We start from the raw sequence: 16,750 nt of genomic DNA on the forward strand, positions 1-16,750 counted from the left end.
GCTTAAGAAAATTACGCCATTAGTCCTCGTCACAATTAACAAACAAGCTGAACATCTGCACTGTCGACTCAAACCATAAAACATCACAAGCCGGTGCATCCGCTGTTCCCGAGGTACAGTTGCAAACTGAAAGCCACTGCCATCACCTACTAACCGAGATATGTAATTAATGCCCAATGTTCAGCACAAACGATATCTTTGAGAACTGCCTGTCTTGTGTTAGCCCATTCTAACGCCGGCCGGAGTGGCCGATCGTTTCTAGGCGCTACAGTCTGGAACCGCGCGACCGCTACGGTCGCAGGTTCGAATCCTGCCTCGGGCATGGATGTGTATGATGTCCTTAGGTTAGTTAGGTTTAATTAGTTCTAAGTTCTAGGGGACTGATGACCTCAGACGTTAAGTCCCATAGTGCTCACAGCCATTTGAACCCATTCTAACGTAAAAACTACCTCTGCATTGCAATCTGAAAGGCAACAGCAAGCGAAAATCATATGTCACTAGGTAAAATATGTTGGTGGCTGCTTCTTGAGGAGGATGTCGCTAATGTGTGCCCAGATATGCCCTTTGGACACTTGCGTCCTCTCATTTAAAACGCCGACGCACTCCTCTTTCGAAGCACAATAAATCTCTGCCTCCTCTAAATTTGATATTAACCACCTTTTTTCTTCAACGTTCAACACCCTCATATTTCTGTTACATTCCTCAACGAATGCTATTCATCTTAAGATGCTTTGCTACAGCTGACAAGCCGTTCTCTCTCTTATTATACCCTTTAAATCTAACTTTAAAATTCCGTCCCGTCTGCCCCACATATCTCGCTTCACAATCCTAACATTTTACTTCATGCACTCCCGATTTCCTCATCCAGTTCCTCAATATTGCTTGAATAACAGCTGTATGATAGCTTCACATCAGTTGTTCTAAGACGTGTTTAGTTGTAAGCGTCTTGAGCACGCGGATACAAAATATTTGTCCTGTTCTTCACTTAATTTCTTTGAAAATATCAGAAAGCAGATACAGCTTTGGCTCATTCCTTTCGAATGAGTGACTGTGAAGTGGGGGAGGGGGGAGATGCAATTCCATTTATAAACCAGATCACCGACGATAAGCTAATATGGCATAGGAATTAATAGATTAAAGCAGGGTGTGGCGCCACGATCACTGTTATCCGTGGCCAGTGCTCTATTAGTGAATCCTACACAACATATATTCCGTTCTAAAACAAATGTTGCATAAATGGTTTAATTCCATGCAGGAACTTCTTTTGTGCGCTGATTGGACATCGATTTCGTCATATTACGAGACATAAATGGAGCTGAATACCTTTTTTTTATTAAAATTATCCATTGTAAATATTCAGCAAATCGGTTGTATACAGGGTGTCCCAAGTGGAATGGTCAGTATTCAGGGATATGAAAGAAACGATCGTTCGAACAAAAAAGTTCAGTAAACGTGGGCTCTAACATTGAGAGCTATGATCACTACATCTTCGATAGCGTAAAAGAAATCTCTTCTGTTGCAAGCCCTTTGCATTCCCTATTTTGGGAGGTAATTGTATGGACCAGAAAAAGGAAAAAAATCCAGATAACATTGGTTCTAAAGTGCACACCTTGAGAGTTACGAGCACTTTGCTCATCTTCGCTACTGTGAAAGACATCTCTTCTACTGAACAAGTGTTGATAGCTCTTAAGGTACGCATTTCTTAGCCCATGGTTACTAAGCCTTTTCTTGCTTTGCATAATAGTTCCTGTCACATCCCCGAATCCCGATCATTCCTCCTGGACACCCCGTATTATAAATTGGATAAATACAAGTATGTTCATTTGGGATATAGTCACGGTCCCCCCGCATGAACCATGGAACATGCCGTTGGTGGGGAGGTTTGCGTGCCTCAACGATACAGATAGCCGTACCGTAGGTGCAACCACAACGGAAGGCTATCTGTTGAGAGGCCAGACAAACGTATGGTTCCTGAAGAGGGGCAGCAGCCTTTTCAGTAGTTGCAGGGGCAACAGTCTGGATGATTGACCGATCTGGCCCTGTAACACTAACCAAAACGGCCTTGCTGTTTTAGTACTGCGAACGGCTGGAAGCAAGAGGAAACTACAGCCGTAATTTTTCCCGAGGGCATGCAGCCTTATTGTATAATTAGAAGTAGAGAGGAAATAAAATGTAGACTGGCAATGGCAAGGAAAGCGTTTCTGAAGAAGAGGAATTTGTTAACATCGAGTATTGATTTAAATGTCAGGAAGTCGTTTCTGAAAGTATTTGTATGGAAGTGAAACATGGACGATAAATAGTTTGGACAAGAAGAGAATAGAAGCTTTCGAATTGTGGTGCTACAGAAGAATGCTGAAGATTAGATGGGTAGATCACATAACTAACGAGGAGGTATTGAATAGAATTGGGGAGAAGAGGAGTTTGTGGCACAACTTGACTAGAAGAAGGGATCGGTTGGTAGGGCATGTTCTGAGGCATCAAGGGATCACAAATTGAGCATTGGAGGGGAGCATGGAGGGTAAAAATCGTAGAGGGAAACCAAGAGATGAATACACTAAGCAGATTCAGAAGGATGTAGGTTGTAGTAAGTACTGGGAGATGAAGCAACTTGCACAGGATATAGTAGCTTGGAGAGCTGCATCAAACGAGTCTCAGGACTGAAGACCACAACAACAACACAGCAGTTTATATCAAGTACAATTTTTAACTCGGTAAGCACAAGATAAAGTTGATGCGCTTGCAGAGGAGGAAGATAGTGGCCGTCTTGTAAGCGATTTTCTTTTATTTATTTATTTATTCATTTATTTAGTCTCAGGTCAAGCAAGGGGTATAATGACCCGTTGCTACTTCTTACTGTCATCACCATATAATTTGAATACGTTGCATAGTACCTCGTCCAAGTACCCGCAATGAGAACGCCACTCTCGGCCTCTCTGGCGGTACTTGTTTCAGTATAAATTGCAGACTGCGGCAGACATTAAGGATGTTTCCCATTATTCCTGTTGCAGGCTCTGAAGCGCGGACAGGAGGAGAGCGACCTTGAGCGCATCCAGGACCTGTTCCCCAACGACTGCCTGCGTCTGTACGACAAGGATGCCCTCACCATGGTAAGTGCCGACACCATATGGAAGCGCCAGTAACGCCTTTTACCTTCATTGGTAACACAGTTCTTTACCTGTAATTACTTACGAGCTAAGCCAGCTAAGCAAGACCCTTACTGAGGAATTGAGCTTTGGAGGCAGATGTCGGATTCCAGCATTGTCTTCTGAGAAAGATTCGAGTGCTGAATAAGGAGGACCGAGGCGACTGTTAAAAATCTTTATTCAGACCCACGATCGGTTTTGCCGACTATATTTGCATCATCAGGTGTTTGTTTATTTGTACACAGATGTATAAAAGAACTTTGGCAATGTCAGGTCATGGAAAAGAAAACGGTTAGATTTGTGTCTACTTACAGACAGTACATGAAAAATACATGTTTAAAACCTGTCAAGAAGTACATCAACCCAACATTCTCATCAAATTGTAAGTAAGGTTCCAGTATCACTGCTTTAAAACATTTATCGATTATTACGACAAACGTTTCGAATTATTTCAAAATTTCAAGTACCGGGTGATCAAAAAGTCAGTATAAATTTGAAAACTGAATAAATCACGGAATAATGTTGATAGAGAGGTACAAATTGACACACATGCTTGGAATGACATGGGGTTTTATTAGAACCAAAATAATACAAACGTTAAAAAAATGTCCGACAGATGGCGCTGCATCTAATCAGAATAGCAATAATTAGCATAACAATGTAAGACAAAGCAAAGATGATGATCTTTACAGGAAATGCTCAATATGTCCACCATCATTTCTCAACAATGGCTGTAGTCGCGGAATAATGTTGTGAACAGCACTGTAAAGCATGTCCGGAGTTATGGTGAGGCATTGGCGTCGGATGTTGTCTTTCAGCATCCCTATAAATGTCAATCGATCACGATACACTTGCGACTTCAGGTAACCCCAAAGCTAATAATCGCACGGACTGAGGTCTGGGGACCTGGGAGACCAAGCATGAAGAAAGTGGCGGCTGAGCACACGATCATCACCAAACGACGCGCGCAAGAGATCTTTCACGCGTCTAGCAATACTTTCTTTTTTTTCTTCTAATAAAACCCCATGTCATTCCAAGCATGTGAGTCAATTTTTACCTCTCTATCTACATTATCCCGAGGTTTATTAAGTTTTCAAATTTATACTGACTTTTTGATCACCCGGTACGTCTACGTTGTCCTGATATATGTATAACATCTGTTGTGACTGTATCTGGTGACTGTTCTCGTTATATTAAACGCGAAATTTTAAAATATCGATTTCAAGTCGATTTTGTGTTGTTTTATACAGCGTGGCGTAATATTTTGATACTAATTCTAAATATTTCCAATAATTATTTGACAGTTCACACCATATATGTTTTATATTTACATGGTAACAGACTATGTTTCTATGTAAATATAAAACATCTATGGCGTGAACTGTCAAAAAATTACAGGAAATATGTACCATAACGTATCAAAATCTTACTTCACACTGTGTAAAGCAGCACAAAATCGACGTGAAATCGATATTTCAGAATTTAACGTGAAATATAACGAGAATAGTCACCAGATACAATCACACCAGATGTTTTATACAAGCCAAGACAACGTAGACATATCACACAACACGTTTTGTATAAGCCAGGACAACGTAGTCGTATTTCGAAATGGAAATATTCCGAAACAGCTGTCGTAGTAATCAGTAAATGTTTTAAGCAGTGTCACTGGAAACTAACTTACAATGTCCTCTCAAGACATAAATTTCACTGCAGTCATCAAGAAACTAATTCTCATGAGGGTATTTAAAATTTCTATCTCGCAAATGTGCGAACTTCCACAAATAAAAATAGGGGCTAAGGTCATCCCGAAGCCTAACAAAGAACCCAGTAAACAAGTCTAAAGCAGGACCCCGGCAGATATTAAATTAATAATTTATAAACATATTCCGCAAAAGATCAGTCGTTTCTCTATCACGGTTTAATACTCATGGCAGCCCCGAACTTTCGAGTGTCGTTCCTCTACTCGTAACATCCGGTTTATGTTATTTCCGTACAGGGCAGACATTTTAAGTCGCAGGCCCGGTATCGTCCGATAAATACGAAATTGCAGTGCCTTGGTCATGCATGCATGTTCGAAGGAACATTGCACCGTACTTCTTCACTACGCAGGTAGCGCAGTTTCGAGTTTGTTGGCCGATACCGTACCTGCAATTAACGAATAAAATTTCTCCCGTGTGCGGGAATAACATTAATAGGATGTGCGAGTATGGACGTGACACATGGACGACGACGTATGGAAGTCTGTGTCTGGCCGTGAATCGTGCACGGATAACCGAAGCGGTTAAGGCGACCACACGCGTAAAGCGGAAAATGTAGGTTCGAGTCCCGATCCAGAACAAACTTCGATTGTCGTCATTCCATTATACAGATGGAGGTGATTCATATTCGTAACTGCGAATACATTTCATATCAGTATTTATCTAGTCGGGTGCAGGTAACCTTCAGGCTATTTCTGGTAACCCCAGGTGCAGGTGCTTATACAAATGAAATGGCACAATTTACATCTAGATTAATACTCCGCAAGCCACCCAACGGTGTGTGGCGGAGGGCACTTTACGCAACGGTGTGTGGCGGAGGGCACTTTACGCGCCACTGTCATTGCCTCCCTTTCCTGTTCCAGCGGGACGAACAACTGCCGGAAAGCCTCCGTGCGCGCTCGAATCTCTCTAATTCTACATTCGTGATCTCCTCGGGAGGTATAAGTAGGGGGAAGCAATATATTCGATACCTCATCCAGAAACGCACCCTCTCGAAACCTGGACAACAAGTTACACCGCGATGCAGAGCGCCTCTCTTGCAGAGTCTGCCACTTGAGTTCGCTAAACATTTCCGTAACGCTATCACGGTTACCAAATAACCCTGTGACGAAACACACCGCTCTTCTTTGGATCTTCTCTATCTCTTCTGTCAACCCGACCTGGTACGGATCCCATACTGATGAGCAATACTCAAGTATAGGTCGAACAAGTGTTTTGTAAGCCACCTCCTTTGTTGATGGACTACATTTTCTAAGGACTCTCCCAGTGAATCTCAACCTGGCACCCGCCTTACCAACAATTAATTTTATATGATCATTCCACTTCAAATCGTTCCATACGCATACTCCCAGATATTTTACAGAAGTAACTGTTGCCAGTGTTTGTTCCGCTATCATATAATCGTACGATAAAGGATCCTTCTTTCTATGTATTCGCAATACATTACATTTGTCTATGTTAAGGGTCAGTTGCCACTCCCTACATCAAGTGCCTATCCGCTGCAGATCATCTTGCATTACGCTGCAATTTTCTAATGCTGCAACTTCTCTGTATACTACAGCATCATCCGCGAAAAGCCGCATGGAACCTCCGACACTATCTACTAGGTCATTTATATATATTGTGAAAAGCAATGGTCTCATAACACTCCCCTGTGGCACGCCAGAGGTTACTTTAACGTCTGTAGACGTCTCTCCATTGGGAACAACATGCTGTGTTCTGTTTGCTAAAAACTCTTCAATCCAGCCACACAGCTGGTCTGATATTTCGTAGGCTCTTACTTTATCAGGCGACAGTGCGGAACTGTATCGAACGCCTTCCGGAGGTCAAGGGAAATGGCATCTACCTGGGAGCCTGTATCTAATGTTTTCTGGGTCTCATGAATAAACAATTTCAGTGACTTACTAGTCTCATACAGATATGATTTTATGTATACAGACTGAATCGGCAAGTGAAAATATGTACCAAGGCCGGCACTCGAAACCGGGTCTCCTGCGTAGTACTAGGCAGGTATATTGTGGGGTTTGCTGTGGGAGTCAGTTGACGCCAGGAAGTACGCGATGTTGGCGACGAGGTGACGTATTTGTGTAGACATGCCGTGGTGCCGGGTCTGACACAGGCGTCTCCCTCAGCATGACGCCCACGCTTCCATTGAGCGCCCCTCGCCGGCCACGTCCGCCGCGGTAGGGTGCGGCGCCGCCTCCGATAGAGAGATCCAGCGTCGCGGTGGGTGGGCCCAGACACAAGAGCTCTTCCTTGTTCTTGCGAGCGCCGCGCGCTCCGGGAACTGGCGCCAGTGGACGCGCAAGAAACCCGCGGCGCGGCAAGAATGCCACCACAGAGCGCTCGCTGCCCGTAGTTCTGCACCTCGGCCGCTACGTGCGAATGGGCGCCGGCGGGCGTTGACGCACCGTCGATCAATCGGTCGTTAGCGGCGGTACTGTCTGGCCCGCCCGAGTTCATCGTCCGCTGTGATGCGATTTGTTTGTTGGGCTGTGCGCAAACGAGACAGAAGGCTCGCTTAGTTTTGTTGCCTTGACAGCTGCTGTAGCGCTATCATAAGTTGCTGTCGAACGTAAAGCCTTGTGGGAGTGAGACGCTGCTAAAGCCGCGGGGAAAAATGTTAGTTCCACAAAGCTCCATGTTAGGTCCACGACTAGTTTTGATAGCGTGCGCGTGCAAGCGTGTGCGTGCATGCGCGCGCGCGCGCGCGCGCTCTGTCACCTCAGCCATTTGACATCTAGATAACGCTTCCTCCTGATTCTCGATGGATTACAGCCCACATGCACTTCCCCTAATACGTCTTCTTCTTCAGTGCGTTCCTGATCCATCTGTTTGTGAGTTCTAACTGTCCAGCTAATTCCGACACGCAGATTTCCATTATTGGTGGAGTAAAGCCCAATTGCCGACCGAAGTGGCCGTGCGGTTAAAGACGCTGCAGTCTGGAACCGCAAGACCGCTACGGTCGCAGGTTCGAATCCTGCCTCGGGCATGGATGTTTGTGATGTCCTTAGGTTAGTTCGGTTTAACTAGTTCTAAGTTCTAGGGGACTAATGACCTCAGCAGTTGAGTCCCATAGTGCTCAGAGCCATTTTTAAAGCCCAATTTCTGTAAGCGTTTCGCACTAAATGTCCACGCCAGACTGTCGCAAGTCAAAGCTGATAAAATACGCTACAAACTTTCAGTTTTAGTCACATTGGGAAACGTAATTTTGAAAACTGTAGTTGCCCATTTTTACTCTATTATCTCTCTCTCTCTCTCTCTCTCTCTCTCTCTCTCTCTCTCTCTCTCTCTCACACACACACACACACTCACACACTCACACACTCACTCACACACACTCACTCACACACACACACACACACACACACACACACACACACACACACACACACACACACACACACACACAGCTGAAGCATTCGGGGTGATTACTTAATTTTGTGACCGACGTACAGTACACAGAAACAATCGTATGTGTAAGTAAAACCATTCCTGTGTAACGCACACCTCTAAGACCTGTCCGGGAATATAAAACCACAATGGCGGCAGGTGGTGTCAGGCGTTCCCCAAGGCTCAGTACTAGGTCCCATACTCTTATCTCTATATCTCAATGACGTGTTATCGGTTCTGACTTATTGCAAATATCATATGTATGCTGACGACCTTCAGTTGTATCTAAGTGCGAAACCAAGCAATCTTAAGAAAGCTATTGAAAATTTCAATACTGATCTCGATGCACTATCAAAATGGGCACAGGCCATAAGACTAAAACTAAACCCATCTAAAACACAAGCGGTACTTGTTGGTCACTCTAAGCTCATCAGCCCAAAACATCGGGAACCCGTACCATCTCTTATCCTAAATGGAACAAATATTAACTTCTCTCCCTCAGCAAAGAGTTTGGGAGTAATAATAGATGAAAATCTAAATTGGACAGAGCACGTAACTGCAGTGTGCAAAAAAGCATCAGCATCCCTTCATGTCCTACAAAAACATAAAAAACTCTTCCCTTTCGATCTGAAAAAGAAATTAGTACAAACGCTTATACTCCCAATCATTGACTACAGCGATATTATCCTACAAGGCCTCTCTCAGGAAAACTCGCGGCGTCTGGAACTGGTCATGAATGCCTGCGTCTGATATATCTGTGACGTTCGACTTTTTGATCACATATCACCAGCATATGCAAAATCGTCCTGGCTGCGTGCAGACAAACGCAGAGATTTCCATACACTCTGTCTCATCTACTGTATTATAAATGTACACTGTCCCTCATCTCTCTCCTCGTCGTTAACGCTTATGACGGAACAACATGACAGAAACACACGTTCCCATCATAATAAAATCTTCCACTACATCGCTCAGTCACCTTCTCCAAGTCCTTTACAGTAGCGGGAACCCGACTCTGGAATAACCTCCCTCGTTATGTTAGAGAACTTAAAAACATGTCCGACTTCAAAAAACAATTAATGACGTATCTACTTAAGCAACAGTAATGCCTACCTCTGTACACGAATGCACTTCACCTCATTACTTCCCTCTTTCCCCCTCCTTAAATCTCCCTCCCCCAAAACTCGCTATACTAGTAAACATCTACTTTACACACCAAGATATTAATGTACATCTGCACAAATCTTCATTACTATCGCCAATTTTTCTCATGTTTATCATTATTATTTGATTTATTTACTGTTACTATTATTGCTTTTATCATAATTTGTATGTATAGCACCTGTTGTAAAAATACTGCCAGTACTTACTTTATTAGGTCTTAGTCATTACTCTTTATTCATATTGTGACTAGAGTAATCTAATTTTCTTATTTAAAGTATTGTCATGATGTAACTCTGATGTGTGAAATGCTGCTTGTGTGGAACACTGGTCCGATGTAAGAGAGGGCCTGATGGCCCTAATCTGATCAGGTTAAATAAATAAATAAATATATGCTTAGAGGAGAAAGCATTGAAACTGAAGATATGAAAACATTGTCGAGGCAGATTTCACAAGTCGATAACTTGCAGCGATAAGATTTGGTGATGCACGTAACTAAGATTACTAGCTAACCATTGTCTCATAAGCCATGAATGAATTTAGTATGCATCGCCATGTAAATATAGTTCGCCATCTGCGCAAAGCGTTTCCTGTTTACTGACGCTGGCGAAATGTGGGAAAGTCTCTCAGCGTAATGTGGTATCTTATCTGCCCTTCCAGTGGTGTGGCATTTCCTCTGTGTCTGTTTATCTCCCTGATACGTTTGCATACATGTTCCATTAACTCACCACCTACTACACGGAAGTATTACGTAGATTTAAAATTTTTTCTTGTCACAGGAGCGGAAGTTGTAGATACTGTAATATAAAATTCCGTACCAAGATGACTAAGCCTTAAAGATAGCACAACAAACTTCCAAGGTTTCATTTCATCCGCTACGTATTTATCGATTTTTCGATTTGGTGCTTACGACAGCGATATTTCTGCGCAGTAACTTTCACTGTATTGATCGTTAACGTCGTTGAGAGAAATACCAAATATAAAAGCGTAATAAATGTGAGCCATGTTCTACGCCAGCCTTGCTTTTAGACTGTTCTCTTAAAAGGTCACAGTTGACTCTCAAAGTACCAAGCATCCACTCCGTTACCGCTGGCGTGGGGTGTGAACTTGTACCGGCGCCTTCCTCCTCATTATTATGTCCAGTTGAGGTGAATACAGAATCCTACAGTAACTTGCCATTTCAATTCGTTGGAAAGCCACAATTATTTGACGAACTCATTCGGCTGGGAACCGATCAACTTATAGTTTTTTAGTTGTGTATGTGTGTGTGTGTGTGTGTGTGTGTGTGTGTGTGTGCGCGCGCGTGCGCGCGCTTGTTTCCTCACAGAACTGTGTGTAGCAATTTTTGTTCCTAGTCTTAGGTTCCTCAAGTTTATACACTCATAAAGAAAAGGAAGTCTGATTGCACAAAAGCTAGCAGGCGAAATTAATATCTGGTGTTCAACAACAGTGATCTTGTATATGTTTGGGTAGTATGCGCACCTCGTATGCACTCTCTAATGAAATTAGTCATAAATAATCCATCATTAGAATAAAATATCTCATTTGTTATTCATTAGTACGGCTGTCACTTGCTCAGAAATGAGTTCAATAACAGGAAGAAAGAACTATCCTCTGTAATTTGCACAATAAAGTAAAATGTTTGACAAGCAGCAAAGCTAATTCTAAAGGTAGTCCTGGATAACTCCTCCTATTTGATAGACAAATAGTTAATGAAACTCTGGTATCATTCGTACTGCAGTAGAAAAATATTAAATTGTTTTCCTTATGCTTGAGATCCACAGTTTTTAACATCTGAGACTGTCTGCTACTTGATTTTTAAATGTCTTTTTCGTCACTATTGGCCAGTTTCAACCAGATAATCAGCAGCAAGTGCCATGAACATGAAATCATTTCTTTTCTAATACTAGATCGTACATAGTCAAAAAAAATTAAAAAAACAACATACGCCAGTTGTTTTGTTCTTGACTGCGTGTAGAATCTGTCAGAAAAGATCACGGTTTTGTTTAGAGTTGTGGTTCAGTTCACACGCGACTGCAGCCTTTCTCGAGTAGCCCGGATGAATTCTTCTCGGAAAATCAGCCAAGTAATATTTTCGTTTCAGAGCGGTGTCTCTGAAGCAAAAGCATCATCTCAAGACTTCGTTCCAAAACGAAGGTATTACTCGGCTGATTACCACAGAAAATTTACTTGTGTTTCCGTTGTACGATGAACAGTGAGAGAGATTAATATGTTTATTTTATTAAACTTAAGACACTGTGCTATTTAATTTCCTGTAAATGCACAACACTTAGCCATGCTTACAAACATATGTATATGAGTAGTCCATAAGATGATTTGTTCCATGTCATATCGACAGAAATATTACAAATGTAAGTAACTGGCTGGACTTCAGCGTGACTTAGGCCTTTTCAGTTAGTACTCGACTGCACCCATCCTGTGCAAGTGTGTGTGAGTGAGGCCGGCCGCGTGTGTTCCAGAAGATGAAAGGGCTGATCCGCAAGCGGTCGACGACGGCGGCGCGGCTGCAGCGCGCCCTGTCGGCCAAGGCGGCGAGGCCGTCGACGGGGAGCGAACCCAGCTCCCCCCAGCAGCAGCCGCAGCCGCAGCCGCGCGACAAGCGCCAGTTCCTCATGGAGGCTCCCGTCACCTTCACAACGGTCAGTACCAGCCCGCTCCGCTACCTATCAAAGCACAATAAAATCTGCGTTTTCTACATGCTGCAGCAACCACACATAAAGATGCGAAAGTACTGTAATTGTTAAATACTTTTTTTTTTTCATCAGTCTTCGGACTGATCTGAGGCGGCCCTCCACAACTTCCGCTCCTTTTTCAACCTCCTTATCTCAGCAGGACTAACACCCAAAGTCATCGATCTATTTGCTGTTTGTATTTCAGTCTCTCTTCCCCTACAGCTTTTGCTCTCTTCGGCTTCCTCTTGGGCCAAGGAAGTTAACCTTTGATGTCTTAACGCTTGCCCTGTCATCTTGCGCTTGCTTTTGCACAGGTGTCTTTCCCTTTCCTTACAGATTCTGCAGAGAACCTCATCATTTCTTACCTTATCAGTCCACTTAATTTTTCATCATCCTTCTGTAACAACACATCTCAAACCCTTCTGTTCTCTTTCATCTTGGCTTAAACATAGTGTACAATTCATTTAAATTCAACGTTATACTCCATACGTAAATTTTGAGATATGTATTAGTCAAGTGAAGCCCTATGATTGATACTAAAAAGCTCCCTTTTACCGAGGAACGTCCTAGGTAGGCGTGCTAATCGTCTTCTTATACTCCCGTAGCCTCGTCCATCAGGAATTACACTACAGAAAGCGGGGAATGTGTGTACGTTGGTTTAAACATCATAGACAGCTGTAAAAAAGCCATCATTTAATTTAAAAATAATACTGGTAACATTGTTATAGTACTCGGTTCCATTTCTGTTAAGGCGCAGACAGTACAGACGTCATATGGAGTACAGACATGGAAAGAAACGCATCTGCTGTTCTGGAACTCTGTGATTCAGGTCCTGTAATTGTTATCCTTCTTCTTATTCATTACGTGCATCATTAGCTAAATCTTTATCTTCATTTTCTTAGTTAACATAGATACCACCACCACCACCACCACCACCACCAAACTTATCACACACATTGTAATTGGAATAGTTCTCACTACGATGACCACGTCCACCATCATGTACAAATGTTCAGCCCACTTTATCGACCTTCTTTGAGCAGTAATAAAATGTTCCACCTCTGACACTGAATTAAAGGAGGTTGCGGAAAAAAGTGCCAACCCACATTCTAGTAACGATTAGTATAATCACGTTATTTTTTGGGTGCCTAAAGTACTGGTACCAAGAAATTCCTTGCGTACTGTTAGAAAGCGATGTCTTATATATAAATTTTTTGTCTTATTGTCCTTGCGTCCTTGTCCTTGAATTTAACCAAATTAGCATGCAGTAACTCAAAATACGCTGGATCACTGGGTCCCGAGTTCGATTCCCAGCCGGATCGGGGATCTTTTTCCGCCCGGGGACTGGATGTTTGTGCTGCCATCATTATTTCATAACCATTCGGGAAAGTTGCGAGACTTGGGAATTTGTACGGGTATTAACCAAATATCATCATCAAAATACGCTCCTTTGGCTCAGCACTTTCTTCCGTTGTCATCTTCAATTTATATCCCACATTGTGTGTTACGAAAGATATCTTCCGTAGGCCTCTGTAGTTTGAAATGAAATATTTACATTACTTACATGAATGCATTTCTGAGATATGTTATTATTGACACACGAAATTAACAATGCATGACAATGCGTGAAATGCGCTCATCTTTTACCATAAACTTCACCTGTCGCATCGTTTCTACTGTTATTTCCTAAAAGTTTAGTGTACCGCTCTAATGTAGAGAGGCTAATTGTAGCTGTAGAAAAATCAGAATAGTTTCGGGAACTTTCCCAAAGGTGTCTTAAGGCAATTCAGATGCTTTCTTAGGCTTCGTGATGGCCTTCGAGCGAACAAATGTAGTATGTTACTTATGATATTCTCTTGGATATAATAGAATCTCAGTGTGTTTCGGCTTCTTTGCACTAGGAATCGGACATTTAACGTCATCTTCTCTGTTTGCGAAACATGCTACATTAATATATCTCCATAATAATAATCTTGATTACTTGCATCCCTATATTCCCCTGTTCAATGCACCAAGTATTTTTGTTCCTTCGGAAATTTATTTTATATCAGTTTTCGAGAAGTATCTTGCCTAGGCTACCTGCAGATTTTTAATACATCGTGGAATACTATTTACATAAAGCGTGAATGCCGACAGAGTTTCGGTTTGGAAGGACCGCAGTTACAATACTCATCGTATTTCCTGTTATGTTGGATTATCAAATTTAGCTTTAGTAACTTGTACTGTATTCCTTCTGTCCAAGTTACGCTGCTATTCATTGGAGCATGTAGACCCCCTCACGCCTAGACGCCAGCAAACAAATTCTGATGCTTAGCGTGCTTTTAAAAGCAGGAGAAGGGACGACGCAACCGAACATCGGCAGCACAGACTTAAAAAGAGGGAAACGATGGCGTCTGGCGTTCCCTGTCAGCGTGAGATACTAGCCGGACCGAGGAAACGTGTTCGGAATGGGGCATTCTTCCCAGGGGAAACCAGGTGGCTGGCTGCAGCTCGTTCGGACGGACGTCAGCGCCTTATCTGGCCGACCTTTCGACTTGTCCGCCCGCTTTTTAGACGCCGATAGACGAGGCACACGTGTCGTTTCCCCGTGTTTTATAGACCGGCCACCGGCGTGGCGAGCAACCTGTTTTGTTTACATCCCGCGAGAGGCTGCCGGCGCCCTGGAGACCTGGCTGACGTCACAGCAGTAGGCCAGCCAATTAGGCGGCGCATTCTGTGACGTCAGTCGGGGTCGACACAGGAATAAATTACAGCCTTGCGCCACCAAAGCGAGTCAGGCGGTATCTCTGGGTGCATTTTATGTGAAAGGGTGTAGAGAGAGAGAGAGAGAGAGAGAGAGAGAGAGAGAGACCGTGTTATGGTCTGCATATTAAACTCCTCTCCTAGAATATTAATATGCCAAATATTTGGACAGAAAATTTAGCTACGGAGATGTACTTATAAAGCAACAAGCGCTCAGCCCATTCCGATTCTCAGTTACTGAGGGATTTAAGTAATGTTACTGGATATTATTACCTCTCCCAGTCCTTTATTAGAACAAACAGTAACATTCTAGTTTTGAAGCCATGGTAACAACACTCCCCGCCCTTGAATAATGTCTGGTCTTTACTCTTTTGCTATGATCTACTGCAGATGGATATGAAGTCATTTTCAGTTTGCTCTCTTCTCAAACTGTTCTCCGCGATGTTACCTCCAATCACAAATCAGAATTCAGACCACTTAAACTGCGTTCATGCTTCAACAGCTGTCCATTAAATGGAGTGACTCTACTTGTGGTTAAATCAGTCAAAAGTAACTAGTTTAATTTTTCATTAGACAATTTTCTAGGTGAGCTACTTGTCCGTGACGAGCTAACGGATATTACACTTGGTTGGTGTAAGGCACGTTAGTCGTTGGGTTTCGTTGACTATGAGAGGTTGGTTACAGACTTTTTACATCAGTCTTTTGATTTTTGTCCACGATTAATGTGATGTCATGGTTGCATTAAATTGTAAGATAAAATGGAGGCTTGAACACTCACAATCCAAAAGCACTAATTACGATGTGCTTCGAAGGTGCCTTCTTAATACAAGAAACTGCATATTGCATGGAAAGCGTTGACGAAAGTTTAACCAGAAAAAAAGCATGGCAACGTTACGTAACTACTGTTGCATCATTATACAATGATGACACTGTTGTGAAGTGTTTTGCGTGGATAAACTTTTGTCAACGATTTCCATGCAGTGCGAACTCTTGTTTCGAGATGAAACTGAGATGATTGTGATGTCAGGTATCTTCGAAACGCGTAAAAATTAGTGTTTTATCATTGTTAGTGTTTGAACTCACGTTTAAAATTCCTTATCTCACAGAAGAAATTGCACCGAACGTCCTTAAGTATTGGTTGTATATATTCCAATCTCTGTTTTCCCCTGCAACCCTTCTAGAGTTTCCTATAGGAAGTTATTACGTAAGTTATCCTTGATGTCTTAATACTTGTAGTATCATATTGTCTGTTCTTCAAGTTGGTATTTTCACGTATTGCCATTCCCCGCCAATTCTGCGTAAAACTTCTCCATTTCTTTTCAGTCCTCTAAGGGGTTACCATCCTTCTGTAACATTACACCTCAAATACTTCGATACTTCCCTATTCTAGTTTTTCCATAGTCCATTTACACAAAATTCCAATCGCCTACTACATGTGTAAAATTCTATTTCATTACAGTTGCTTCACTGAGTTATTGGGATAGATGGTAACCGGTGATCAAAGAAAGAAGCTAAATTTTTCATTGTGTTACAAAAATCTGGGGAAGTATAGTACAGTTACAAAGAAAGCAAAAAACATGGGTCTAGTGTAAACTACAGACTGTTAGGAGGAAATCATCATATCAGTCGAAAGGAAGAAGTCGAGAGAATTCAGAAACAGACTAAAAAACAAATAATTCACCAGATTAGTCCTCTCGTCTACAGGGTGCCCCAGAAATGTTGGGACAAACTTTGAGAGGTTTGTGGAGTGTTTCTTGAGGAACAAATCAAGGATAGGGACCGGTGTCCAGAAACATCGAAGCTATAGGCGCCGTCGCCTGCTGCTATACCGCCCCTTCAGCAGCGAATGTGGGACTGT

At 42.6% G+C, this 16,750-nt stretch overlaps 1 protein-coding gene across 4 annotated transcripts in view; it reads left to right on the plus strand.

The window, feature by feature from the left end:
• LOC124590462 overlaps positions 1 to 16,750 on the plus strand; it is a 625,141-nt gene that overhangs the window by 551,270 nt on the left and 57,121 nt on the right. For 3 of the 4 annotated variants that reach the window (XM_047131652.1, XM_047131653.1, XM_047131650.1), the window contains exons 3-4: positions 3,009 to 3,107; positions 11,938 to 12,117. In XM_047131652.1, coding sequence (XP_046987608.1) covers positions 3,009 to 3,107; positions 11,938 to 12,117 — 279 coding nt within the window. The remainder of the gene's footprint in view (positions 1 to 3,008; positions 3,108 to 11,937; positions 12,118 to 16,750) is intronic. The other variant, XM_047131651.1, reaches the window with a different exon arrangement.

Source organism: Schistocerca americana, chromosome 2, assembly GCF_021461395.2.
Source record: "Schistocerca americana isolate TAMUIC-IGC-003095 chromosome 2, iqSchAmer2.1, whole genome shotgun sequence".
Classification (NCBI taxonomy): domain Eukaryota; kingdom Metazoa; phylum Arthropoda; class Insecta; order Orthoptera; family Acrididae; genus Schistocerca; species Schistocerca americana.